The 18,755-nt window shown below is 40.4% G+C and overlaps 3 protein-coding genes across 3 annotated transcripts; 1 reads left to right on the forward strand and 2 right to left on the reverse strand.

The window, feature by feature from the left end:
- Positions 1 to 1,010: 1,010 nt before the first annotated feature.
- Positions 1,011 to 6,087, reverse strand: cnot8 (CCR4-NOT transcription complex, subunit 8). Its single transcript, XM_079565998.1, has 7 exons — positions 5,994 to 6,087; positions 4,508 to 4,728; positions 4,195 to 4,388; positions 3,920 to 4,081; positions 3,126 to 3,270; positions 2,792 to 2,902; positions 1,011 to 1,461 (listed from the first exon to the last, which is right to left on the reverse strand). Exons 2-7 carry the CDS (start codon positions 4,622 to 4,624, stop codon positions 1,333 to 1,335), a joined length of 858 nt encoding a protein of 285 aa, XP_079422124.1. The 5' UTR covers positions 4,625 to 4,728; positions 5,994 to 6,087; the 3' UTR covers positions 1,011 to 1,332.
- A 365-nt stretch (positions 6,088 to 6,452) lies between these two features.
- fam114a2 (family with sequence similarity 114 member A2) lies at positions 6,453 to 13,639 on the reverse strand. The gene is made up of 14 exons (XM_079566426.1): positions 13,436 to 13,639; positions 12,642 to 12,893; positions 11,251 to 11,350; positions 11,044 to 11,145; positions 10,654 to 10,757; positions 10,294 to 10,428; positions 9,922 to 10,083; positions 8,739 to 8,862; positions 8,513 to 8,598; positions 8,321 to 8,410; positions 8,024 to 8,148; positions 7,853 to 7,925; positions 7,464 to 7,517; positions 6,453 to 7,212 (listed from the first exon to the last, which is right to left on the reverse strand). The coding sequence occupies exons 2-14, from the start codon at positions 12,873 to 12,875 to the stop codon at positions 7,120 to 7,122; spliced, it is 1,482 nt and encodes a 493-aa protein (XP_079422552.1). The 5' UTR covers positions 12,876 to 12,893; positions 13,436 to 13,639; the 3' UTR covers positions 6,453 to 7,119.
- Positions 13,640 to 14,373: 734 nt separating this feature from the next.
- Positions 14,374 to 17,187, forward strand: LOC306970567 (microfibrillar-associated protein 3-like). Its single transcript, XM_079566560.1, has 3 exons — positions 14,374 to 14,492; positions 15,011 to 15,232; positions 16,500 to 17,187. Exons 2-3 carry the CDS (start codon positions 15,019 to 15,021, stop codon positions 17,135 to 17,137), a joined length of 852 nt encoding a protein of 283 aa, XP_079422686.1. The 5' UTR covers positions 14,374 to 14,492; positions 15,011 to 15,018; the 3' UTR covers positions 17,138 to 17,187.
- The last annotated feature ends 1,568 nt before the right edge of the window (positions 17,188 to 18,755 follow it).

Below are 18,755 nucleotides of genomic sequence, written 5' to 3' on the forward strand. Positions count from 1 at the left end.
TTGCTATACTATGACATCACTTACATTCTCTGTAACAGCTTGGCTGCAATACGTTTGTTAAGTGATGTCATCACTCTACTTCTGGGTCCAACCAAACGTCAGCCTTATTCACTAACTAATTCACTTTTACATGCTGTAGAGCTGAATACAATGCTCTTTCTAAACATCTGATCACAAAGAAATATCACATTCACTCAAGAGTTTAAGTAATGCGTTTCTGCCATAAATTATACCATTATTTTGCCCCTACACAACAAAGGTTTACTTTAAATATAAGAAAATATCTTAATTTTGCTTGGAGAAATGGTGAGCTTGTTATCTAGACACTAAAGGCAAGGTGGGTGAAGAGTCTTGCCCAAGGACACAAAGACCATATGCATCTGCAGGATTCGAACTGCTGACCCTCCGGTCAAAAGGCCAGGCATAGCAAAGGTCATACCGCCTTTGCTCTGCCCAATCCCGTTACACCTTGGAAGCTAAGCAGGGAAGGGCCTGGTCAGTACTTGGATGGGAGACCGTTTGGGAACACCAGGAAGCCTGGGTGATTGTAGTGTGTGAGTGAGTGGTTGGTGGTGGTCGGAGGGGTCGATGGCAGACTGGTTGCCTCGCTTCCGTCAATGTGCAGCTGTGGCTACAATAGTAGCTTACCATCACTGAGTATGGAGTGAATGAATAGTGCAATGTAAAGCGTCTGTGAGTGTCCAGAAACGATATAAAACTATATAAAACCAATGCATTATTATTATTAATAAAAGCTCTACTAAATGATGTCACACTTAACAGACGTGTCACTACACACACAGGATTGAATCTGGGAAATTATGGGCAAGAGCATTCACCACTAACCACTCGGCCACCACAGACTATAATTATTATTACAAGCTCTTCCTTTCAGATCTGATCACGTGAATAGAACCCATAGTTGTTTTCCAAATAATGACACTGAAATCAGGTTGGCACATGAAAAATACAAAACAATTTAATATACAGTTGTTTAAAACAATGGAGAATGTAAAAACAACACTGGCTGATGGGACAGAGATGGTGTTCGTTAAAAGTTTCTCAAGGTTTGGGAAGGAAATAAAGCGATAAAACTTTTATTCTCATCAAAATTATACAGTTCATTTACATGCGTCGAGCGTTTGAACTTAAAAGTAAAGAAAAATGTCACATTTGTGCTGGTCCCACGGTGTAAAACTGAAATAAAACATTTGCGGATCACGTCGAATTTGGTAAAAGCGAAGAATAAAAGTTGTGTTTGTCCAAAGGTTTTGAAGACGCTGCTGGTAGTTTTAAAAATAAGTGCGTTTCCAAGGAGACGGAGGCCAGTGGTCAGTGTTTGTTGTTGGGGTCGTCCTGGTTCGTCGTCGACAGGCCGTTTTGTGTCTGACTGGTGCCTGATCCCAAACCGTACAACCTCCCACAATACTTGGCGTCGTCAATGTTGTCCTCAAAGAAAAGCTGAAATGAATGAACAAAATGTGTCAATAAACAGTTGAATCTTTAAAACCATTTCAATTAATTAATATCTTTATTGGTTTGATAAAATCAGCCTTATTTGGGAAGGCAAATGTAATGATACTGGCCTGTACAAAACCATAGATTTGATTTAACCAGGAATAAAAAATCCAAACGAGTGAGGAGATGCTTGAGACTTTTTCAAGAGCAGATCATCACGCTGGATAATGTTAGCGTATCATTGCGCTCTACAATAAAAAACCCTGAAGTTGTTTTTTACCAAGAACTCTCTTTTAAAGCGCATATAAACCAAGCTTACGTTTTTTTCACCTGCGCGACATTGCTAAAATATGAAACATCTTACCTACAAGTGATGCAGAAAAACGTATTCATTCATTCGTTTCATCGAGGCTGGACTACTGTAACTGCCTGCTCGCAGCGTGTCCTAAAAGTTCCCTGAGAAGTTTTTAATTAGTCCAAAATGCAGCTTAGAAATTGTTTACTAAGAGAAGAGAACACTTCACTGTGTTTAAGTCTCTCCACTGGCTTCCTGTTGAGTCTAGAATCAAATTTAAAATCCTGCTCCTCACATTTAAAGGGTTTGGCTCCTATTTATCTCCAAGACTCTCTCTTTTCATATTGGCCAACCAGAGCTCTTCGCTCTCAAAACTCAGGGCTACTAGTGATTCCTCGAGTCTCCAAAAATCACTGTAGGAGGCAGAGCCTTTAGCTCCAAGCTCCGGTTTTATGGAATTAACTCACAGCTCATGCTAAAAGGTGCATTATGCAACTATTCAAGTTGGAAATAAAAGTTGATATTTGTGTGTATTTGACCTTGTAGTCCACATAGAAAGTTGCATAATACCCCTTTAGCGAAGACCTTTATTTAATCAGGAAAAAAAACGTACCTCTTTGAATTAGCTCATGATCAGGTCAGTTAGGTAAAGCTCTAACCCACAGCCTGAGGCAAAGCTGTTCATTACGTCTTATCCAGGGAGGAATAGGGGAACGGAGGGACTGGACAAGAAGAACTGAAGCTCTATCAAGGACTGGACGTTCTGCTATTTTGGCCTGTCTGCTGAGGGACTCCCATCGGCCCTGGGTCTAGCTATAGGCAGTGGATCTCTCATTCTGTGGTTCTCCCGAGGTTTCCTTTTTCTTCCACTGGGTTTTTGAGTTTTTCCTATGTTTGCATGGATGCTTAATTTGCCCGAACTTTACATTGTCTTGCACATGCAAAACATGCAGTGTCCACACAGAAAGGCCTTACATGATCTGGTCTATAAGCATTTTCTCACAAAGCCTTTCAGTTTAACTGCTGTGTAGCTGTTACCTCTTTCATCCTGAAGAAGGCCATGCCTGTGAGCAGAGAGTCTGATCCAGCCTGATGTTGTCGCCCGATCCTTTTTAGCTCCAACTGATCGGCCACTTCCTGTAACCCACCCTGAACACAGCAAACATGTCGGGTTTAAAACCTCAACTTTATTATATTAGAGAGCATATCTAGCTTTACTAAGGATATCTTTTCAAGGAACTATCAATCTTTTATAGGCTTAGATGTAATGATAAGATGAGTGGCTGCAACATGTTATCAGTATGGGGTAAGTGCCCCTATCCCATCTAATGAGAATGATAAATTCATGACGCAAATGAGAAAATGTTCTAACCTTAAGATTCTTGCAGCTCTTCATAAGATATTTGACGTCATAAATGGCGGGGAAAAATAGATTGAGAATTTGGAAAAAGTCATGTTCCTCTTCAGGCAGTCGAGCATCTGTGAGCAGCTTCACCAGGTATCCAAAATCGTAACCACTGAAACAAAGATAATATTTCAGCATCAAATAGTTTTTTTTTGCAACAGAACAATCAAAAAAACAATCTAAAAGGTGATCAAGAAAAATAGTAGGGATTATGATGGGATTTTCTGAGCTCCCGATCTGATATTATGACACTTCATGCTGGCCGATACCGATCCAATACAGTCCATATTTGATAGAATATATATAATTGTATAGTGTGTATGTTAATAATATATTTTGTTTATTAGATCAATGCATTGTAGACCTATTGGATATTACAGTAGTTTCACCAGTTGGCATCTTATTCATTTTTAATAAACAAGTTTTGAATTTTAAATAAGAAAGTGTAAAAGAAGCCGGTGGTAGTGGCAGGTTAGCGATAGTAGCTTAGCTCTGCAATCCCAGATCTGCAGCAGCTCCAACCTGCAGGTTTAACATTGAGCTGTGATAAACCTTGAAGCACTTAATTTACATACTTTTGACTAAATGTGCCTAATGATACCTCAGGTGGATGCACGTTTTAAATAAGCAACCATCCATTCAACCCTCTTCACTACACCCTCCTCTTCAGTCTTCTTGGCGCCCTTGTTACCACGCAGTTCTCTAACCTCAGCATCCCTTACATCGACTAACCCTCCTCTACTCCCAGCTGCGGCACTGACCTGTGGAAAGAGAGCCACTTGACGTTTTCACACAGGACCAGCCCCGACGTCATGAGCAGCTCAGCGAAATACAGCGTGTCGATCCCCTCCTCTTCGTGCTTTTTGAACTGGAGACCAGAGTTCTGCAGCAGGTCTATGGAGTCCTGGGAGTACATGTCTTCTCTAAAAAGGACACAGTTGTAAACATAAGAGTGTGTTCACGAAACGCTAAAATAATCAGGCCAATTGTTAAAAGTATATAAAACAGTATCATATTGCATGCAGGGAGTTCTTACGTGAGGTTGAATTTGAAGTTGAATTGCCAGGTGGTGGTGCCCGCAGGGTAGTCCCCGTCCTCGTTCATGAAACTCAGCCCGAGTTGGATGATCTTGAGCAAGTCCACGTTGCAGCGCAGGAGCTGGTACTGATAGTCCACTGTGCTGCGGAACTCGCCGATCGGCCGCACCACCACGCCAGGGAACTCTGTGTCCTGAGAGAAAAAAAACGACAAGAGAGGAGCTTTTCAGAAACAATGGGACCCCTCTAAAGACGAGAAAAGAATCTGATGACTCAAATGACCGGAACCTATTAGAGAACCCCGGGATTTACCATTGCGATGTAGTTGTAGTTCTGAATGACAGCCCGGATCTTCCTCATCTCGTCCTCCACGTTGCTTGCCCAGACCTCGCAGATGATCTGGCTGGAGTCGGTGAGCGCCGCCGGCATTCTGACGATGTTCTCGCCTCAGAACACGACCGTCACCGCGGAAACCACCAACCGATCACAGCGTCCGAACAGGGGGGGCAGGACCAAACACACTCAAATATTGTCTACGAAGAAAAGAACAAAGGTGAAAACCTTTATTGTGTGTATTTACCCAGTGTTAATTTTGACAACATATTTTATTTTAGTTTTAGTCTTTTGACTAAAATGTAATGTAATTTTAGTCGAGATTTAGTCGACTAAAATTGCATGTCAATGTAGTCGACTAAATTTAAGACTAATTTAGTCGACTTTGCATTTATAATGTTCATCATAATCATATTTATTCAAGGTTCTTGACTTCCTGGAGCTGCTCCACATGAACAAAGCTCAGAGCTGATCCTTTAACAGAGGATTTCCATGATCTGAGGCTCTTTCAGACGCTCAATAGAAGTTTGGATGATTTTAGTCTCACCTTTTCATTTTTATTTAGTCTTATTTTAGTTTAGACTAAAATATCTGGACATTTTAGTCATAGTTTTAGTCTCATTTAGTTTTAGTCCAATTTTGGTCGTCAAAAATATCACTTTGACTAAAATTAAGACTAAATATTTTAGTCGACGAAATTAACACTGTTTATACCAAAGGTTTCAACACCGTCGCATCTTTCTCCAACGACGTGTTTAAGTGATTCGCGGTCTTTGTTTACGTCCCGATATAATATGTTTTGTACAATTGAAACCAACATTGCTAACGTGCAGATTTCGTTTTAGTGGTAGGATATGGATTTGTAAAATATCCCAACACTGTCGTTCTCACCATAATATACCAGAAAGTTACACGCTCACAATGTTGGCTAATATACAGCAGCCCTACTATCTGCATGTTTTATGCACCTTTATGTTAATGCAATTTAGCTTAGAATTGCAACGTGTTCAAATGTATGTAATGCATCAAAGCAAACTAATCGATTCATAGATACATGCATACATACGAACACAAAACGACAATCCGACATGGTTGTTTTTACCCCGTGTGAGGAGGCTGAGATTGAACAATGATGCTAATGTGGGCTGCATTTTTTTTTGCATTCAGTTTCACGTGAACCACAAATATTACAAGCGAGTAAAACTACAACAAAACAGACGTAGATGAAGCCCACGCAAAATCCAGAAAACATCATTTAAATAACTAAGCTATGCTACAAGATTCATTCACATCCATAACCAACTGTTAGCATTAGCCGCTAACAGCTAAATGCTAACGTTAACATTAACCCACGCATTACAATCATTGAGCAGTATTTATGAAGTGATGTGTGCATAAAGTATCTCGACAAATCCGATACTGAGCTCATTGTTGCTAAAAATGCAAAGAAAGATAATAAACATACCTTATATTAGCCGGACACGAGCCGAACATTAAGCGCCCCGGTGCTTATCTTTCTTCTTCGTTTTTTGTTTGGCTTGCCCCGTTTCCGTTTCCGTCTTGAAAATAATGCGCAGCGCCACCTGCCGCCGAGAGAATGCGCAACATGACTTTAGGCCATCTATCGTTAATCAACTTTTTCATCTAACGATACCCTTTTTATTCAGCAAATTATTTTATTCTATTTTATTTACCTTTATTTAACCAGGATATTATTGCTTTACTCAAATTTTATTTTTGTAGAATTATTATTATTATTCCACAGTGTTTTCAAAACAACATTTAAAAAGTTCATTGCACTGTTTGAACTTCCTTGCTCAATTCAAAATCGCTTTATACTTGGAAAGCAAAATATTTTCTTTGGTGCTGTGAGATTGAAATAAATCATCTCAATCATGAAGATATACAGAAAGTTTACATTTATTTGTATAGGACACTTTTACAATAGGGCATCACTTGCTTCCGAACAGCAGAAAAACTCTGCTTGTCATATCCTACGAATTCCAAGTCATTCTTAGAGGTTATAGCGTTTACTATTTTGGACAGCAGGAGTACTCTGCAAGTTTATTGTAGGCCAGTAATTACTTTGTTATGATTATGTTTATATGGCAATTAATTAAAACAACAGTATAAGAATAGGAAAATGAAAGGATCAAATGAAAAAGACAATTCAAGAACTTGATATGAAGGTTGTGCTTACATACATTGCAAAATATCTTTGGTCCAACCTGAACAGTATATAAATTAACATTATAAATCCAACTGAGAGAACATTAAAATGCTTCCTATTCAAGTTTCCCTTTGAATATATTTGAAATTTGTCAACATAAGATATATTTAATGCTGTCAGTTTTAATTTGCCTTGTGTTTTTATCGCCATCTAGAGGCAGCACAAAAACAAACAAATATTCATCGAAACATTGGCACAATAACACATTGTACATAGTTAGTACTTCTGTTCCTGTGACTGAATATTCAAACCAATCTTTATACTTTATACATAACTGTAAACTCAATAACACTGTTAAGAAGACATTGGAGCCTCTGGATTGTCCCATAATAAACATGGCAGTGCAGACACAAGGGTTTGCCTATTGGTCGGCTCTCCTCTCAATGTGGGAAATCTCCAAAATGGGCATGAGGAGGTGGAAGGCGTCTTGGACATAGGATGCGCTGTTAGAAGCCTGCGCAAAAATGGGGACAGTTTTAAAGATCATTATTAAACATTATTCAGGCATCGTAGCAATTGCAATTTATGTTTTAAAAAATCAAAATCAAGTAATAAGGTTATTAGTGGATTAAATTACTAAAACTACACAACTCTGGGCATGTTTTTGATGTGACACAACATATGAACAAGATTAAGGGAGGAGCATAGTCAGTTTTGTAGAAAGCAACAAAGTGGCTGAGAAGTTAGAACAAATTTGAGACAAACCTCGAGGAAAACTGCAGTGATGAGGGGATTGAGGACTTCTCCTTTCTCGTTGCTCTGTGGGCACGGCATAGACAAAAGGAAATTGTTTTATTATGGGCTGTATTAATCAACTATGGCCAAAAAATCGAAAAAAGGCATGGCTCCTTTACATTGACAGGTCTAAAGTGAATCCTGATTTGTTGACGTTTATTTCGAAATGTCTATATCTCACAAAGTATATTAGTAAAAAAATAAATAAAAATAAACTATTAATTGATTCTTGCATTCGCTTTTTTTTGTTTATTTTAGTCATATTGCACCACCCCATTTTTAATAGTGATCATGAGAGTGATAGAAAAGTAAAAAGCTAGTAGATAAAGCTTCTGCAGAATTGATATAAAATCTCTTACCCCTGCCGTTGTTAAACATGATGTAAACTTCTTAGAAAGTAGAGACATTTCTTTGCACAGGATGATGGTCAACCTAAAGACAGAGACATAGTAAACATTATAAAGTGATAATAACCCATACATATATATATATATTTTTTTAAATCAACAATCATGTTCAATCGCTCTTACTGTGACAGGACTTGGGGCGTTGTGTTGCCATTTGAAAACAGAATCATTTCAGCGAGTTTGTGGAAGAGTTCGATGGAGCGAGCCGTGAGTTCAGCCAGACTCCGGATGGCAGCGGCGTGGACCTCCTGGAAGAGGCAACGTCATCGAGAACGGAAATTTCACATTTTAGTCTCTCGTTCATTCCAAATATTTCCATTTTCAAAACCACACTTCTAACCAATCCAATCCCACATTTTCTCTTTCCTAATAATCCATGTTAATGACAGTTTTTGACATTCTAAAAAAACGCATGCTTACCTCGACAGACAACACTTTCAAATCTTCACTCTCTTCTTGTGTTTCTGGTTTGTTGAAGGCGGTGATTTGGGAACACGTGCTCCTACAGGCCTGGGGGAAGAAATGAGTAATGAGACAAAGGCGCCGTGAAAGTAAATATGAAAAAGTTATTATTTGTTCAACTGTCGCTACTTTGTCGGTCGAATCACTGACCTGGGCGAGTTTGTCAGCTGTGGCAGAAATGCTGAGTCCCTCTAAAGCGTCACTCAGTTCCTTCTCAAACTCTGAACCATCTTCATCTGAAAGCAGTTGCAGTTTACCAAGAATACTGTCAATAAACTACACTTATAATTATATATATGATTTTATTTCTGTTCTACTTGATTTGACCCATAAATTACATTGAATTGAGATTACAGTTATCTTAAAAATAACTCACCTTTTTTCTCCTCCACGTCCTCATCGTCAAATTCCACCAGAGAAAACGCCTCTTTGATCTGCTCCAATTCTGTTTTCAAATCTACCAGTTCTTCCCCAGACAGCGTGGTTAGCACCGACTTCACCTAAACACAACAACATAGTGAGGAGGAGGAGGAGGAGGAGGAGAAGGAGAAATTTTATTTGTTTGGCGCCTTTCTACAAGCACTCAAGGTCGCCTTACATCAAGGAAACACATTCAAAGTACTGTACAGATAAAATATTTGAAACTGTTATATTTATCAAATAAGAGGAGGGAGCAGTTTGTCTTATCCATATGAGAAAAGAGAGGATTATGAATGAGTTCATCATGTTCAAAGCTTTGGAGATTAAACCAGGCACATCAAGATTAAGATGTCACAATGTCCCAGCCCTCACTTTGGGAACCACTGACCCATTAGTGACAACGAGGAGGGAGAGCTCCATAGAACTCTGACTCGGAGTACAGTACACGGTCACAGTTATAGAAATTGTACTTCTTTATACGTCACCTCCTGTGTCAAGGATCATAAATAAACATTAAACAATCAGGGCGACGTGTAAACAAGCAGCAACCTCCCTCTCCCTTGGTACAGCTGCTTGTGGTTTCTGTGCTCCACTTGTTTAACTGGATGCTTTTGTACGGCTTTGCCGTGTTTTGTGGGGTTCAGTGGATTTCTTTCATGCATAGGGTCCACAATGGTCCTGAAGAAAGCAGCTTTTTAAACGTAAACAAACAGCTACCTTATGAGCTAAAGACATTTGAGACCTATAAATATCTTCTCCTGTAACACTGAAGAGGCACCAAGCCGCCCATACCTGCAGCACAGTGGAGGCGCGTAAGGTAATGAAAAAGGGACACGAGGAGGTATCCGGGCAAGACTCACAGCTAAGCCACACATGCCTTCTATCCCTACAAGTGGCGCGCTCAGTCGAATCGGCACAGGACTAACACATGAACACAATTTTGTTGTGTTGTTGTGCAACACTAAAGCACTTACTTACTTACTTACTACTTAGTTACAAAAAAACACCAAGAAACATAATTGTGTTAACCCATCCATCAATTTTCTTCCGCTTTATCCGGGGCCGGGTCGGTGTTAACCATGTTTCTATTTTATTCTTTGTCCGTCGCATCTCATGCCTGTGAGGAATGAACCACGCACCTTGGACTCGCTCTCTCGGGAAAGGATCTCCAGCGCCTCCAGGTGGGACAGACCCTGGTATTCGTCGAACAGCATCCCGTAATGCGCCACGCGTTTCCGGTCTGTGTCCGCTGTGGGTTCCTCGGTCTGAAGCTCCTCGTGCTCCTTTGCCTCCCGCAAAACCTGAATGAAGCGGAAACAACGCGTCACATGACTTTCACTGCTAAATAGTTTTTAGGAAGGACAAAATATGTACATGTTCACAATAAAATCAATCAATATGTGACTTTAATATGTGATTATAACAAGGATCACAAGTGGTATCAGAATAGTGAGACACGCTGTACTTTAGTGGGTTTACCATTTGCCCAAAAAACAAAGGAGTGCTGTTACCTGGGACAGCGTGGCGTTCCTGTGCATCAGTCCTTTAGTTTTCTTAAATCCTGGGTCTCCTTCAGCGATCACGTCCATCGTCTTTTTACCGATAAACTCCAGGGCGTCAAGTCCTCCTGTTATCACCGTCTTACCCTGACGCACAACAACCGCGTTTAATGCACAGAATTTGATAGATCTAGCAACAACAATACAGAACACCCATATATCAAAGGTTTCACATTTACTATTTCACTTATGATGTTCTATACAGTTAGAAACCCTTAATAAATGACGATAAAACATTTGAGTCTGTTTGAGGAATTTTAAACAAACACATTTCCCACGACTTGACAGAAACAACTGTAATCTCGTGCTCACTGTGCTCTGGACCACGTTGGTGAGAGATGAAAACATTCCCATTGCTCCTGAAACTGGAGACGAAGCTTCTCCAGAGGCTCCGTCGATTTCAGCGCTGGGTTCAGCTGCACAGAAGGAACAAACTATTACTGTCAATGAATTGACCGAATGCAATATGATCGCAGCACGATTCGGGTTGGTATAAATGTTTTTCTTTTCAGGAAATACAACCACAATTCCAACAACAACCGGCAGGAGACATGGGGCCGGTGAAATCCTTTATTTCTTATTGTTCTGAGACAGTTTAAAATACAACATTGTACTTTTTTGATTGTATTCACACAAAAAAATCAAAAATATGTTTAAAAAAATGGCATCAACAAATGACAGATGAAGCGAAAGTGAAATTACCTTGTTGGTTCTGCTCCTCTTCGACTTGTGCGGACAGTTCAGTGGGACTGGGAATCCCCAACGACGTCTCGGCCTTCTCTATCACCTGAGTGAGGCCTTGACCTGGACAGAGATGCATTCACATTTGTGTTGAATATTTTATATCACACATTGATATAATAGGCTAGTATTATGTGCCTGTCTGCGCTGAACTGATGCTGAACTCACCGACTGTTGCCACTGTCGCTGTTGCCGTGGAGAGAATGGACTTGCCCCAGTTGCCCCAGTAACCCCATCCTCCCTGAGAGACTGTTGATTCACTCGGGCTCTGTGGGAGAAAAAAAAAAAAAGACAATTAGGAAAACATAAAAAGAAATGCAGTGCTGCAGCGAAGTGGCATTTTCAATACATGTATAGTTTTAAATACTGCGGGTTTGCTGTTGCCAAATCCTTTCACACAGGTATTATAATCATTATATTTAAAGGTCCTAATGTATATATTATGTTTATGTAAGTATGTTTATTCAAGCTCTAACAATTAGTTTAGACACCATAGTCTTTTGTAGTATAACAAAATGTATAAGTTCAGAAAATACCCATAGGTTATAAGATGCTATACTGAGCTGTTCTGCAACACACCTGCAGAGGTTGTATTTCGTCCTTTCATGTGCTCTGCTGACCATGGTAGTGGCACAAACACGCAAAAAAGATATGGACGGGCAAGCAAGCTATTGAGTGCGGGTTTGGTTTGGTTTTTCTTTCCGCACTTTTTAATATGACAGTGACTCTAACTACGCTTAGAACGCACACGGACGAAATGGGAGATAAATGAGACGATACACAGCATGAGATGAGATGAGATCATGCCAGGCAAAACCGGGACTAAACCAGGACTGAACCAGGACTAAAGCGGGACTAAAGCAGGACTGGCGGCTGCCGGAGATATTTTTTCTGGAACTGCAAAGGCTCCAGGCAGATACATCGCAAACTACTTATGAAGACTCTCCGAGGGAAAGGGCAAGGTAGTAAACATGATCTGATCAGGACTTGTCTCATTGGCCTCTGGCGCTGCTTATGTCAGTGGTTTCTGCCTCATAATTACGAGTCATGGCTTTTGGTGTAAATTTCGTATTAACTGTTCGCTCTAACGTGTCTGCACATGCGTTTTCATTTACACTACGTAATGAATGTCGCGATCGTCAGCGCTGTTCTGTCTTTCCGTTACTCGTTTGTTTTGGTTGTATCAGACACACAACGTCCTACAACTTTCTCTTCCTGGTTTTGTTCCGCTCTCTGGCTTAGCTGCGTTCATAAACCAAATGATCCGCGACAGAGTTCGTTTGAACCGGACCAAGACCCACGTTTTCAGCCGGGCCAGAGCTCGTTTCTTTGGCCCGGATCAGAGTCCGTTTGTGCGTTCACGACACCTCAAACGAACCGGGCTATCTGCGCAAACGGGCCCGGTTTGGGATCAAGAGGGGGTTGTGAATGCGACCTAAAGCTTTATAGGTTGATTTGTGTGGCCCATCGCAGTGTGGGCTGGCGTTTTCAGTGTGGAACAAGAAAAGAACATACACTGAACATAACAAAATAAAATGGGTATCCGGCAGCTGCCCCACCTTGGCCGGCTGCTGTTGCTCTTCCTTGGGTGGTTCCTCTCTCTTCTCCTCAGGGGCTGGGGGTGCTTTGGGCTCCGGTCTCCTCCTGGCCCTCCGCGTCGGCGCTACGTCTGTGGAGATGTCGCTGTCAGGTATGTGCGCAGGTGAAGTGGTGGGAGACTCTTCCGTCAAAGACTCCTGCTCCTCCACCGCCTCGAAGAACGTATCGGCCTCTGTGCTCTCGCTGACCGACATCTCAGGGTCTGGACATGCCTGAAGGAAAAGTAAAATAACTCAGGACCAGGTTGAAATAATTATAGTTGCAATTTCAGAAAGGCATTCATGCTTCTGTTAGATATCAAGCCTGTTTATCCGTGCTAGGTCCACCAGGCTAGGAGCTGAACTCTCCACTTCCCTCCCTCTGCTGCCACTTTTGTATGTATTTGATACGTATTTGCATTTGAGTACGAAGGGTTTGTGAGCTGGGTAAATTTATATTCACTGTGTGTGATTTACGTGAGGTAGAATAGTAATAACAGCCATGAACAATTATAAAATTATATTGCGGTAAAAAGTGAAGCTACGACTTCCACTTATATTTGGCATTTAAACATATTGTCGAAAATGTGAGGATCATTTGAAGACTGGATCTCCCACGCCACTGGCACTGTCATGTAGTCCTGTATGTATTACATGCTGATGTCACAGCTGATGTCAATTGTGATGTAAAATGTTTTTTTTTACATAAGTCATGTCGTTTTAAAGCAAATTTAAAGCAAAGGTTACACATGCAACCGACGTTTCGTGAAACTTACCAAAAATGTGGATCTTGTTGTCTGCCCAGAGCAGGGTATGCTATCTGTGCTAACTCCACCTGTGACTAAAACAACAAACTGTAAGCATTAAAAGTATAACTTGAGCTTTTAGTTCAGTCAAAAAGCTGCAAATTCTACAATAAAGTCGGTGTTTTTCTGATGATTTCTTGCGATGCTGGATTAGCCACGTCAGTTTGTTTTCGCCAGCTCCCGTACATTAACGTCCGCTTAGGCCTTTTCAAAGTAAAAGGGGACTTTGAGAACACCGCCACGTGCTTAGGGTAAATATTCACAGTTTCGGACTAAAAATTCCATAGCATGAGCACCAAATATGTATTTTTTAACAATTATTACTCATGTGTGTGAGTTAATCTGTTCTACCGTCTTGATAGTTTTTCTTTGTTTTAACAAAAATGTAAGAGCCTTTATTTTGAAGGCGATGTCAAATAATGTAAACATGCTATGGTTTTAGGTCTGCCTGCTGCATATGCTTTCTTAATTTATGAGGAATTACACGTTTCTTTTTTCTTTTTCTTTTTAAATGAAGAAAACATTTATTTAATCATTTTTAGGGAGCTTTTTACTACAATCTACTGCCGTTTTTGGCTTTTTGCTTTGCCCAACTTCAGATGTTTGTCTGTACGGCATCAAACAGATACAATTCTGTAGATTTTCCAAGAATAATAACAATGTTAACTGCAGCCAAACATCGCTAAATTGCAGGGATAAATCAATTACAACACCTCTAGACCAAACGTGTTTTACAATAGTGTCCAATGTTGAATATCCAGCCTACTACAGTATACAATGTTTCATGTATTAACAATGATGTACTGCTTTTTCTCATTTATTCGTTTTTGATATCATTATTATCATTATTATTAATATTATTTCAATCCTTTCCTCCAGAGACAGGTGTAGCCCTGCCTCTTGATGATGCACCTGAACCAGGAAGTGCAGCTTGAACAACCTGTTCCTGTTTTTTGTTGCTGTGGATATAAGAGCAAAGGTTCACAGTAGACTGGAGAAGAAGCTTTATTACACTCTGCAGACCCAGGTAACACAAGCAAGTTATTGGTGTTGAGTATTTTAGCTACAATCATTGTTTTTGGAGCTTTGTATCTTTATTCGTTTATTATTTTAGATTTTAGTGAGTTGTGAAGTCAATGCAGCATGTTACTAAACCAGTCTGACCACATTTTGCAATCACTTTTGAAACAATACATTTGTACTTATTTCTATGTTAGGAGAAACTGAGCTATAAACTATCTGTGTAAACACATACTGTTTGTTGGTATCATAGGCTAATAATTCATATTTTACGATATAAAGATTGATGTATTTAAATATTCTATTGAACCCACAAGCTTGGTAAATATTTAAGATCTAATCAAAAGTGCAATGACTTGTTTTTATTTAGACCATAAAGACGTATTTTTGAAATATGTATTTTCACAGCCGTGTACAGTTGTTAATTATATGTTCATTTAATGAGAAGTAATGATAGAGTGTGCAACTGTTTTTTTTTTTTTGTAGCTAAACTTGTTTTTTTTTCCCCTCTCTCTCTCTCTATAGGTTTTGACATGTTAGGACCTCATACATATGTGCTATTTGTTCTACTTGTCTTTATCGATGGAGGCCTGGGACTTTTCCGAAACATCACCAAATACAAGAGTAGTTTGTTGAAGCAGGACATTCTGGCCGTAGAGGGCGCTAGTGTCCTCCTCCGATGCAACGCCTCTGGAGACAACATCCAGTGGTTTAGTCCAAAGGGGATGCTGCTGGAAAACAACCTGGGTATGTTTTGGTGAATTTTAACACTATAATGCTGGTGGCAGGTTTTCTTTTGGAAACTCAGTCCCATTAGGCGCTCAGTTGCCTAAATAAGTAACTTGAGTTTACATTTTCTAGGTTAAAGGTGCACTTTGCTACGTTTTACGTTAATTAACTCTATTGGTGATAAACTGAAGCAAAGTTCCATTCATTCATGTGCAGACAGGTGACTCTGCACTCTATGTCGCCCTCTGCTGCGGGCAAAATATATAACATGGCTTCAATTTGTTTCAACAAAATTTTACTGATTTGACACAGAACGCATTAATCTCTGCTCTAGACGGTTCCATTATTGAGCAAGTTCCCTGTTATACATATCTTGGCGCCTGGATCGATGAGAAGCTCTCATTTGGTGAAAAACGTTTTCAGGAACTAACAAACAAACTTAAAGCAAAATTCAGTTTTTTCTATAGAAACAAAAATTGTATCCCTCCTAGCGAGGCAACCGTTAATTCAGGCTTCGTTGCTTTCTATCTTCGATTACGGTGACATCATATACAGTACATGCATCCCACTGCATCTGTGTTAAAGCCCCTTAATGCAGTTTTCCACTCAGCAATTAGATTCATCACAGGAGATGGTTATAGGACCCACCACTGTGATCTTTATGCCAAAGTGGGATGGCGACAGTCTGAACAGAAGCACAGTCTGCTGTTTACTTACAAAGCGCTCCTTGGTGTCCTTCCTGATTATTTGTCCAATTTAATAAATGTCAGGTCAAATGGTTGCCAGCTGTGGTCTCAGAACATTTTGACTCTTGAGTCTTGAGGAAAGTCAGAATGGGGGAAGAAGGTCCTTTGCACCAAATGTCTGGAAGTAGGCACAGAAGATTTTAAGTGTGGATAATCTTGTGACCTTTAATCAGTTTATATCCCTTGTAAAGGAGTATACTCCATGTGACTGCTCTTGTTTTTAAGTGTTGTATGTATTCTAAGTATGTATGCATATAATTGTGTAAACTATGCACTTTAAATGCATGATAAATTGATGTTTTTTTTGCGAAGAGCAGTTATAGCTTGTCATTGACAATTGACAACATTGACAATTTGCAAAAGCAATGATTTTGTCCTGACAAGCCCCACCTTTTTTTCTAAGAAGGTCAAGCACAATGCATCGGTTGAGTGGAATTACTTTTTAAGGACAAGGCACAGCTGCCAGTGAAAAGTGGTCAAACTCCCCGCACATTGGTGTAATTGGGTCAAAGGAATAAACTTTTTATTTTTTTTTGCAGATGGAAAATGGCAGACTGACATGAGCGGCGCATTGAACATCTCCTCCATCTCCTTCTCGGACCGCGGGCGCTACACCTGCTCCTCCAACTCCTCGAACTGCACTGTCACTTTACGCGTGGCTTACACGGAGAGCGGCTTGGGAGTGTACTACGTCTCCGTGTGCATCGTGGCCTTCATCATCACCATGATCTTAAACTTCACCCGCCTCTGCCTGATGAACGGCCACGTGAAGAAGACCGAACGGGTCATCAACGAGTTCTTCAGAACGGAGGGCACCGAGAAGCTGCAGAAAGCCTTCGAGGTGGCCAAGCGGATCCCCATCATAACCTCGGAGAAGACGATAGAGTTCGCCAAAGTCACGCAGTTTAAGACCCTGGAGATCGCCCGGCACATCGAGGATTTGGCCAAAAGCGTCCCGTTACCGCCACTGATCCTAAACTGCGCGATGATGGGAGAGCAGGCGGGGGCGGCGGCGAGTCCGCAGAAGGAGAAATACGAAGATAATGTCGAGGAGTGCGAGCGAGAGAGTCTCCTGGCTGCGGCAGAGAGCGGAGACTGCGAAGCCATGGCGACAGTACACGCAAGTTCGGAAGAAAAGGAGGACCAAGCAGTAGAACAAGGGAAGAATACATTCTAGAGAAGGTGTGGGTGTCACTGACAAAACAAATTGGGATGCAATATTTTTTGGAAACCTCCAACCCTAATTTGGGTTGCAGCTTTAAAGTAGGATCGATTAATGCACTACAGTACTGCCATCCCGTTTTATAAGCTTTCTTTCTTTGTTTCTAAATGACATTCAGTGCAATTTCAAGGCATAAACAGACTCTGCAGATGAACACCGTTTTTAAATACTGAGATATGTTCTTAAGACGAGTTGATGCGTAGCTGTCTGGTCTTTACGCGTGCGCTCAGTCACGTAAACAGAGCACAGACGGCATTAGCATTTAGCCTCTCCTCTTCCCCTCTATGGCTCCAAACGGGAGTGAAGTTAGAAGCGACGAGCTCTTCCACGTTTCCCACGTTTAAAGACGGTTACGTGAGTGGCTATACGAGATCCAAGTCTAGTCACACAAAATTAAACATGTCAAAAAGGGGAACTATATTGCACGGCGTAGTAATATTACTACGCCTACTACGCTTGCAATATAGTTCCCATTTTATGTGTGGCTATACTTGGATTGTGTTCAGGCTCGTATAACCATATTTAAATAGGGAAAACGTGGAAGAGCTTCTAACTTCTAACTTCAATCCCGTTTGGATCCATAGATGAGAAAAGGGTGGGGGAAGCTATATGCTCGTAAATTGCAATTACTTGTAAAATAACATATAAAAGACTTGATCAAATCCTTAAGTTATGGCTTTAATTACTTGCAACTTTTATTTTCTGTCTTGTTTCATGTATATAGTTTCCTTACATTTTGAAATTAAGTAAAAAACAGTAAAGACTAAACAGAACAAAACATACGATGACTGTGTTACTTGTGTCTGACTTGTTAAAGGTTATACAGGGCTACCGTTCGGGCCATCAAAGTGTGTGCCGTTTCTCTTGGTGTAACGTGTTATTTGGCTTTTGTTTTTTGGTCACTCAGAACAACTTTTTTTTTTTTTTTCTTTTGACACTGTAATTGCTACTCGTTTTTTTTCTCTTTTGTTTCTTTCGACGTTTGAACAGCGTCGAGGTTGCCACTCCGGTCATTGTGTAGCTGTCAGTGACCCAGCATTTAAACCGGCAATATGTTCGACAACGTGTCACTCTGCAAACAATTACGGGAGAAAATAACTGACTTTTAATGCCGCGAAATGTGTTTACAAAATGTGTGTGCAAAAAAAGTGTTCAAGGGGGGAGTTTCAGAATAAAACTTGACATTGTTTTTACCAAATATCGTGTTATTTTGTGATTATTGGAAGCGCGAAAAGAACAACAAGAGTTTGGTCTGCTATCACAAATCATATTTCCATTGGTTCCTAAAACTACGAGTCTTGGCTCAGCTTTAATTCAAGACAAAACGAGGAAAACAGTCGGAATGTTTTTGGTTTTATCAACACTGATCAAACATTAAACATGTCATATATACAGTATGTGGCAGAACGTTTGCCTCATTTGCTAAACTAAGCATAGTATGTTTCAGAACACACTTCTATTAAAACAACACTTTGTTGTATAAGTAGTAACACAAAGCATTGGTTGCGGTGCTTAGGTCAACCAGTAGAGGGCATTATTGTATTAGAAACCGTGCTGGTTGGGTGCATGTACA

Source organism: Gobius niger, assembly GCF_951799975.1.
Source record: "Gobius niger genome assembly, chromosome: 11".
NCBI lineage: Eukaryota > Metazoa > Chordata > Actinopteri > Gobiiformes > Gobiidae > Gobius > Gobius niger.

Excerpts from the sequence above, each read along its gene's own strand:
- cnot8 (XM_079565998.1), bottom strand. The coding sequence starts at position 4,624 with ATGCCGGCGGCGCTCACCGACTCCAGCCAGATCATCTGCGAGGTCTGG. Across the intron at positions 4,082-4,194 it reads AACTTCAAATTCAACCTCAC|AGAAGACATGTACTCCCAGG; the intron begins GTAAGAACTCCC and ends TGTCCTTTTTAG. Across the intron at positions 1,462-2,791 it reads CCTTCTTCAGGATGAAAGAG|CTTTTCTTTGAGGACAACAT; the intron begins GTAACAGCTACA and ends CATTCATTTCAG.
- fam114a2 (XM_079566426.1), bottom strand. The coding sequence starts at position 12,875 with ATGTCGGTCAGCGAGAGCACAGAGGCCGATACGTTCTTCGAGGCGGTG. Across the intron at positions 11,351-12,641 it reads AGCAACAGCAGCCGGCCAAG|AGCCCGAGTGAATCAACAGT; the intron begins GTGGGGCAGCTG and ends TTTCTCCCACAG. Across the intron at positions 10,429-10,653 it reads CCAACGTGGTCCAGAGCACA|GGTAAGACGGTGATAACAGG; the intron begins GTGAGCACGAGA and ends GTTGTGCGTCAG.
- LOC306970567 (XM_079566560.1), top strand. The coding sequence starts at position 15,019 with ATGTTAGGACCTCATACATATGTGCTATTTGTTCTACTTGTCTTTATC. Across the intron at positions 15,233-16,499 it reads GCTGCTGGAAAACAACCTGG|ATGGAAAATGGCAGACTGAC; the intron begins GTATGTTTTGGT and ends TTTTTTTTGCAG.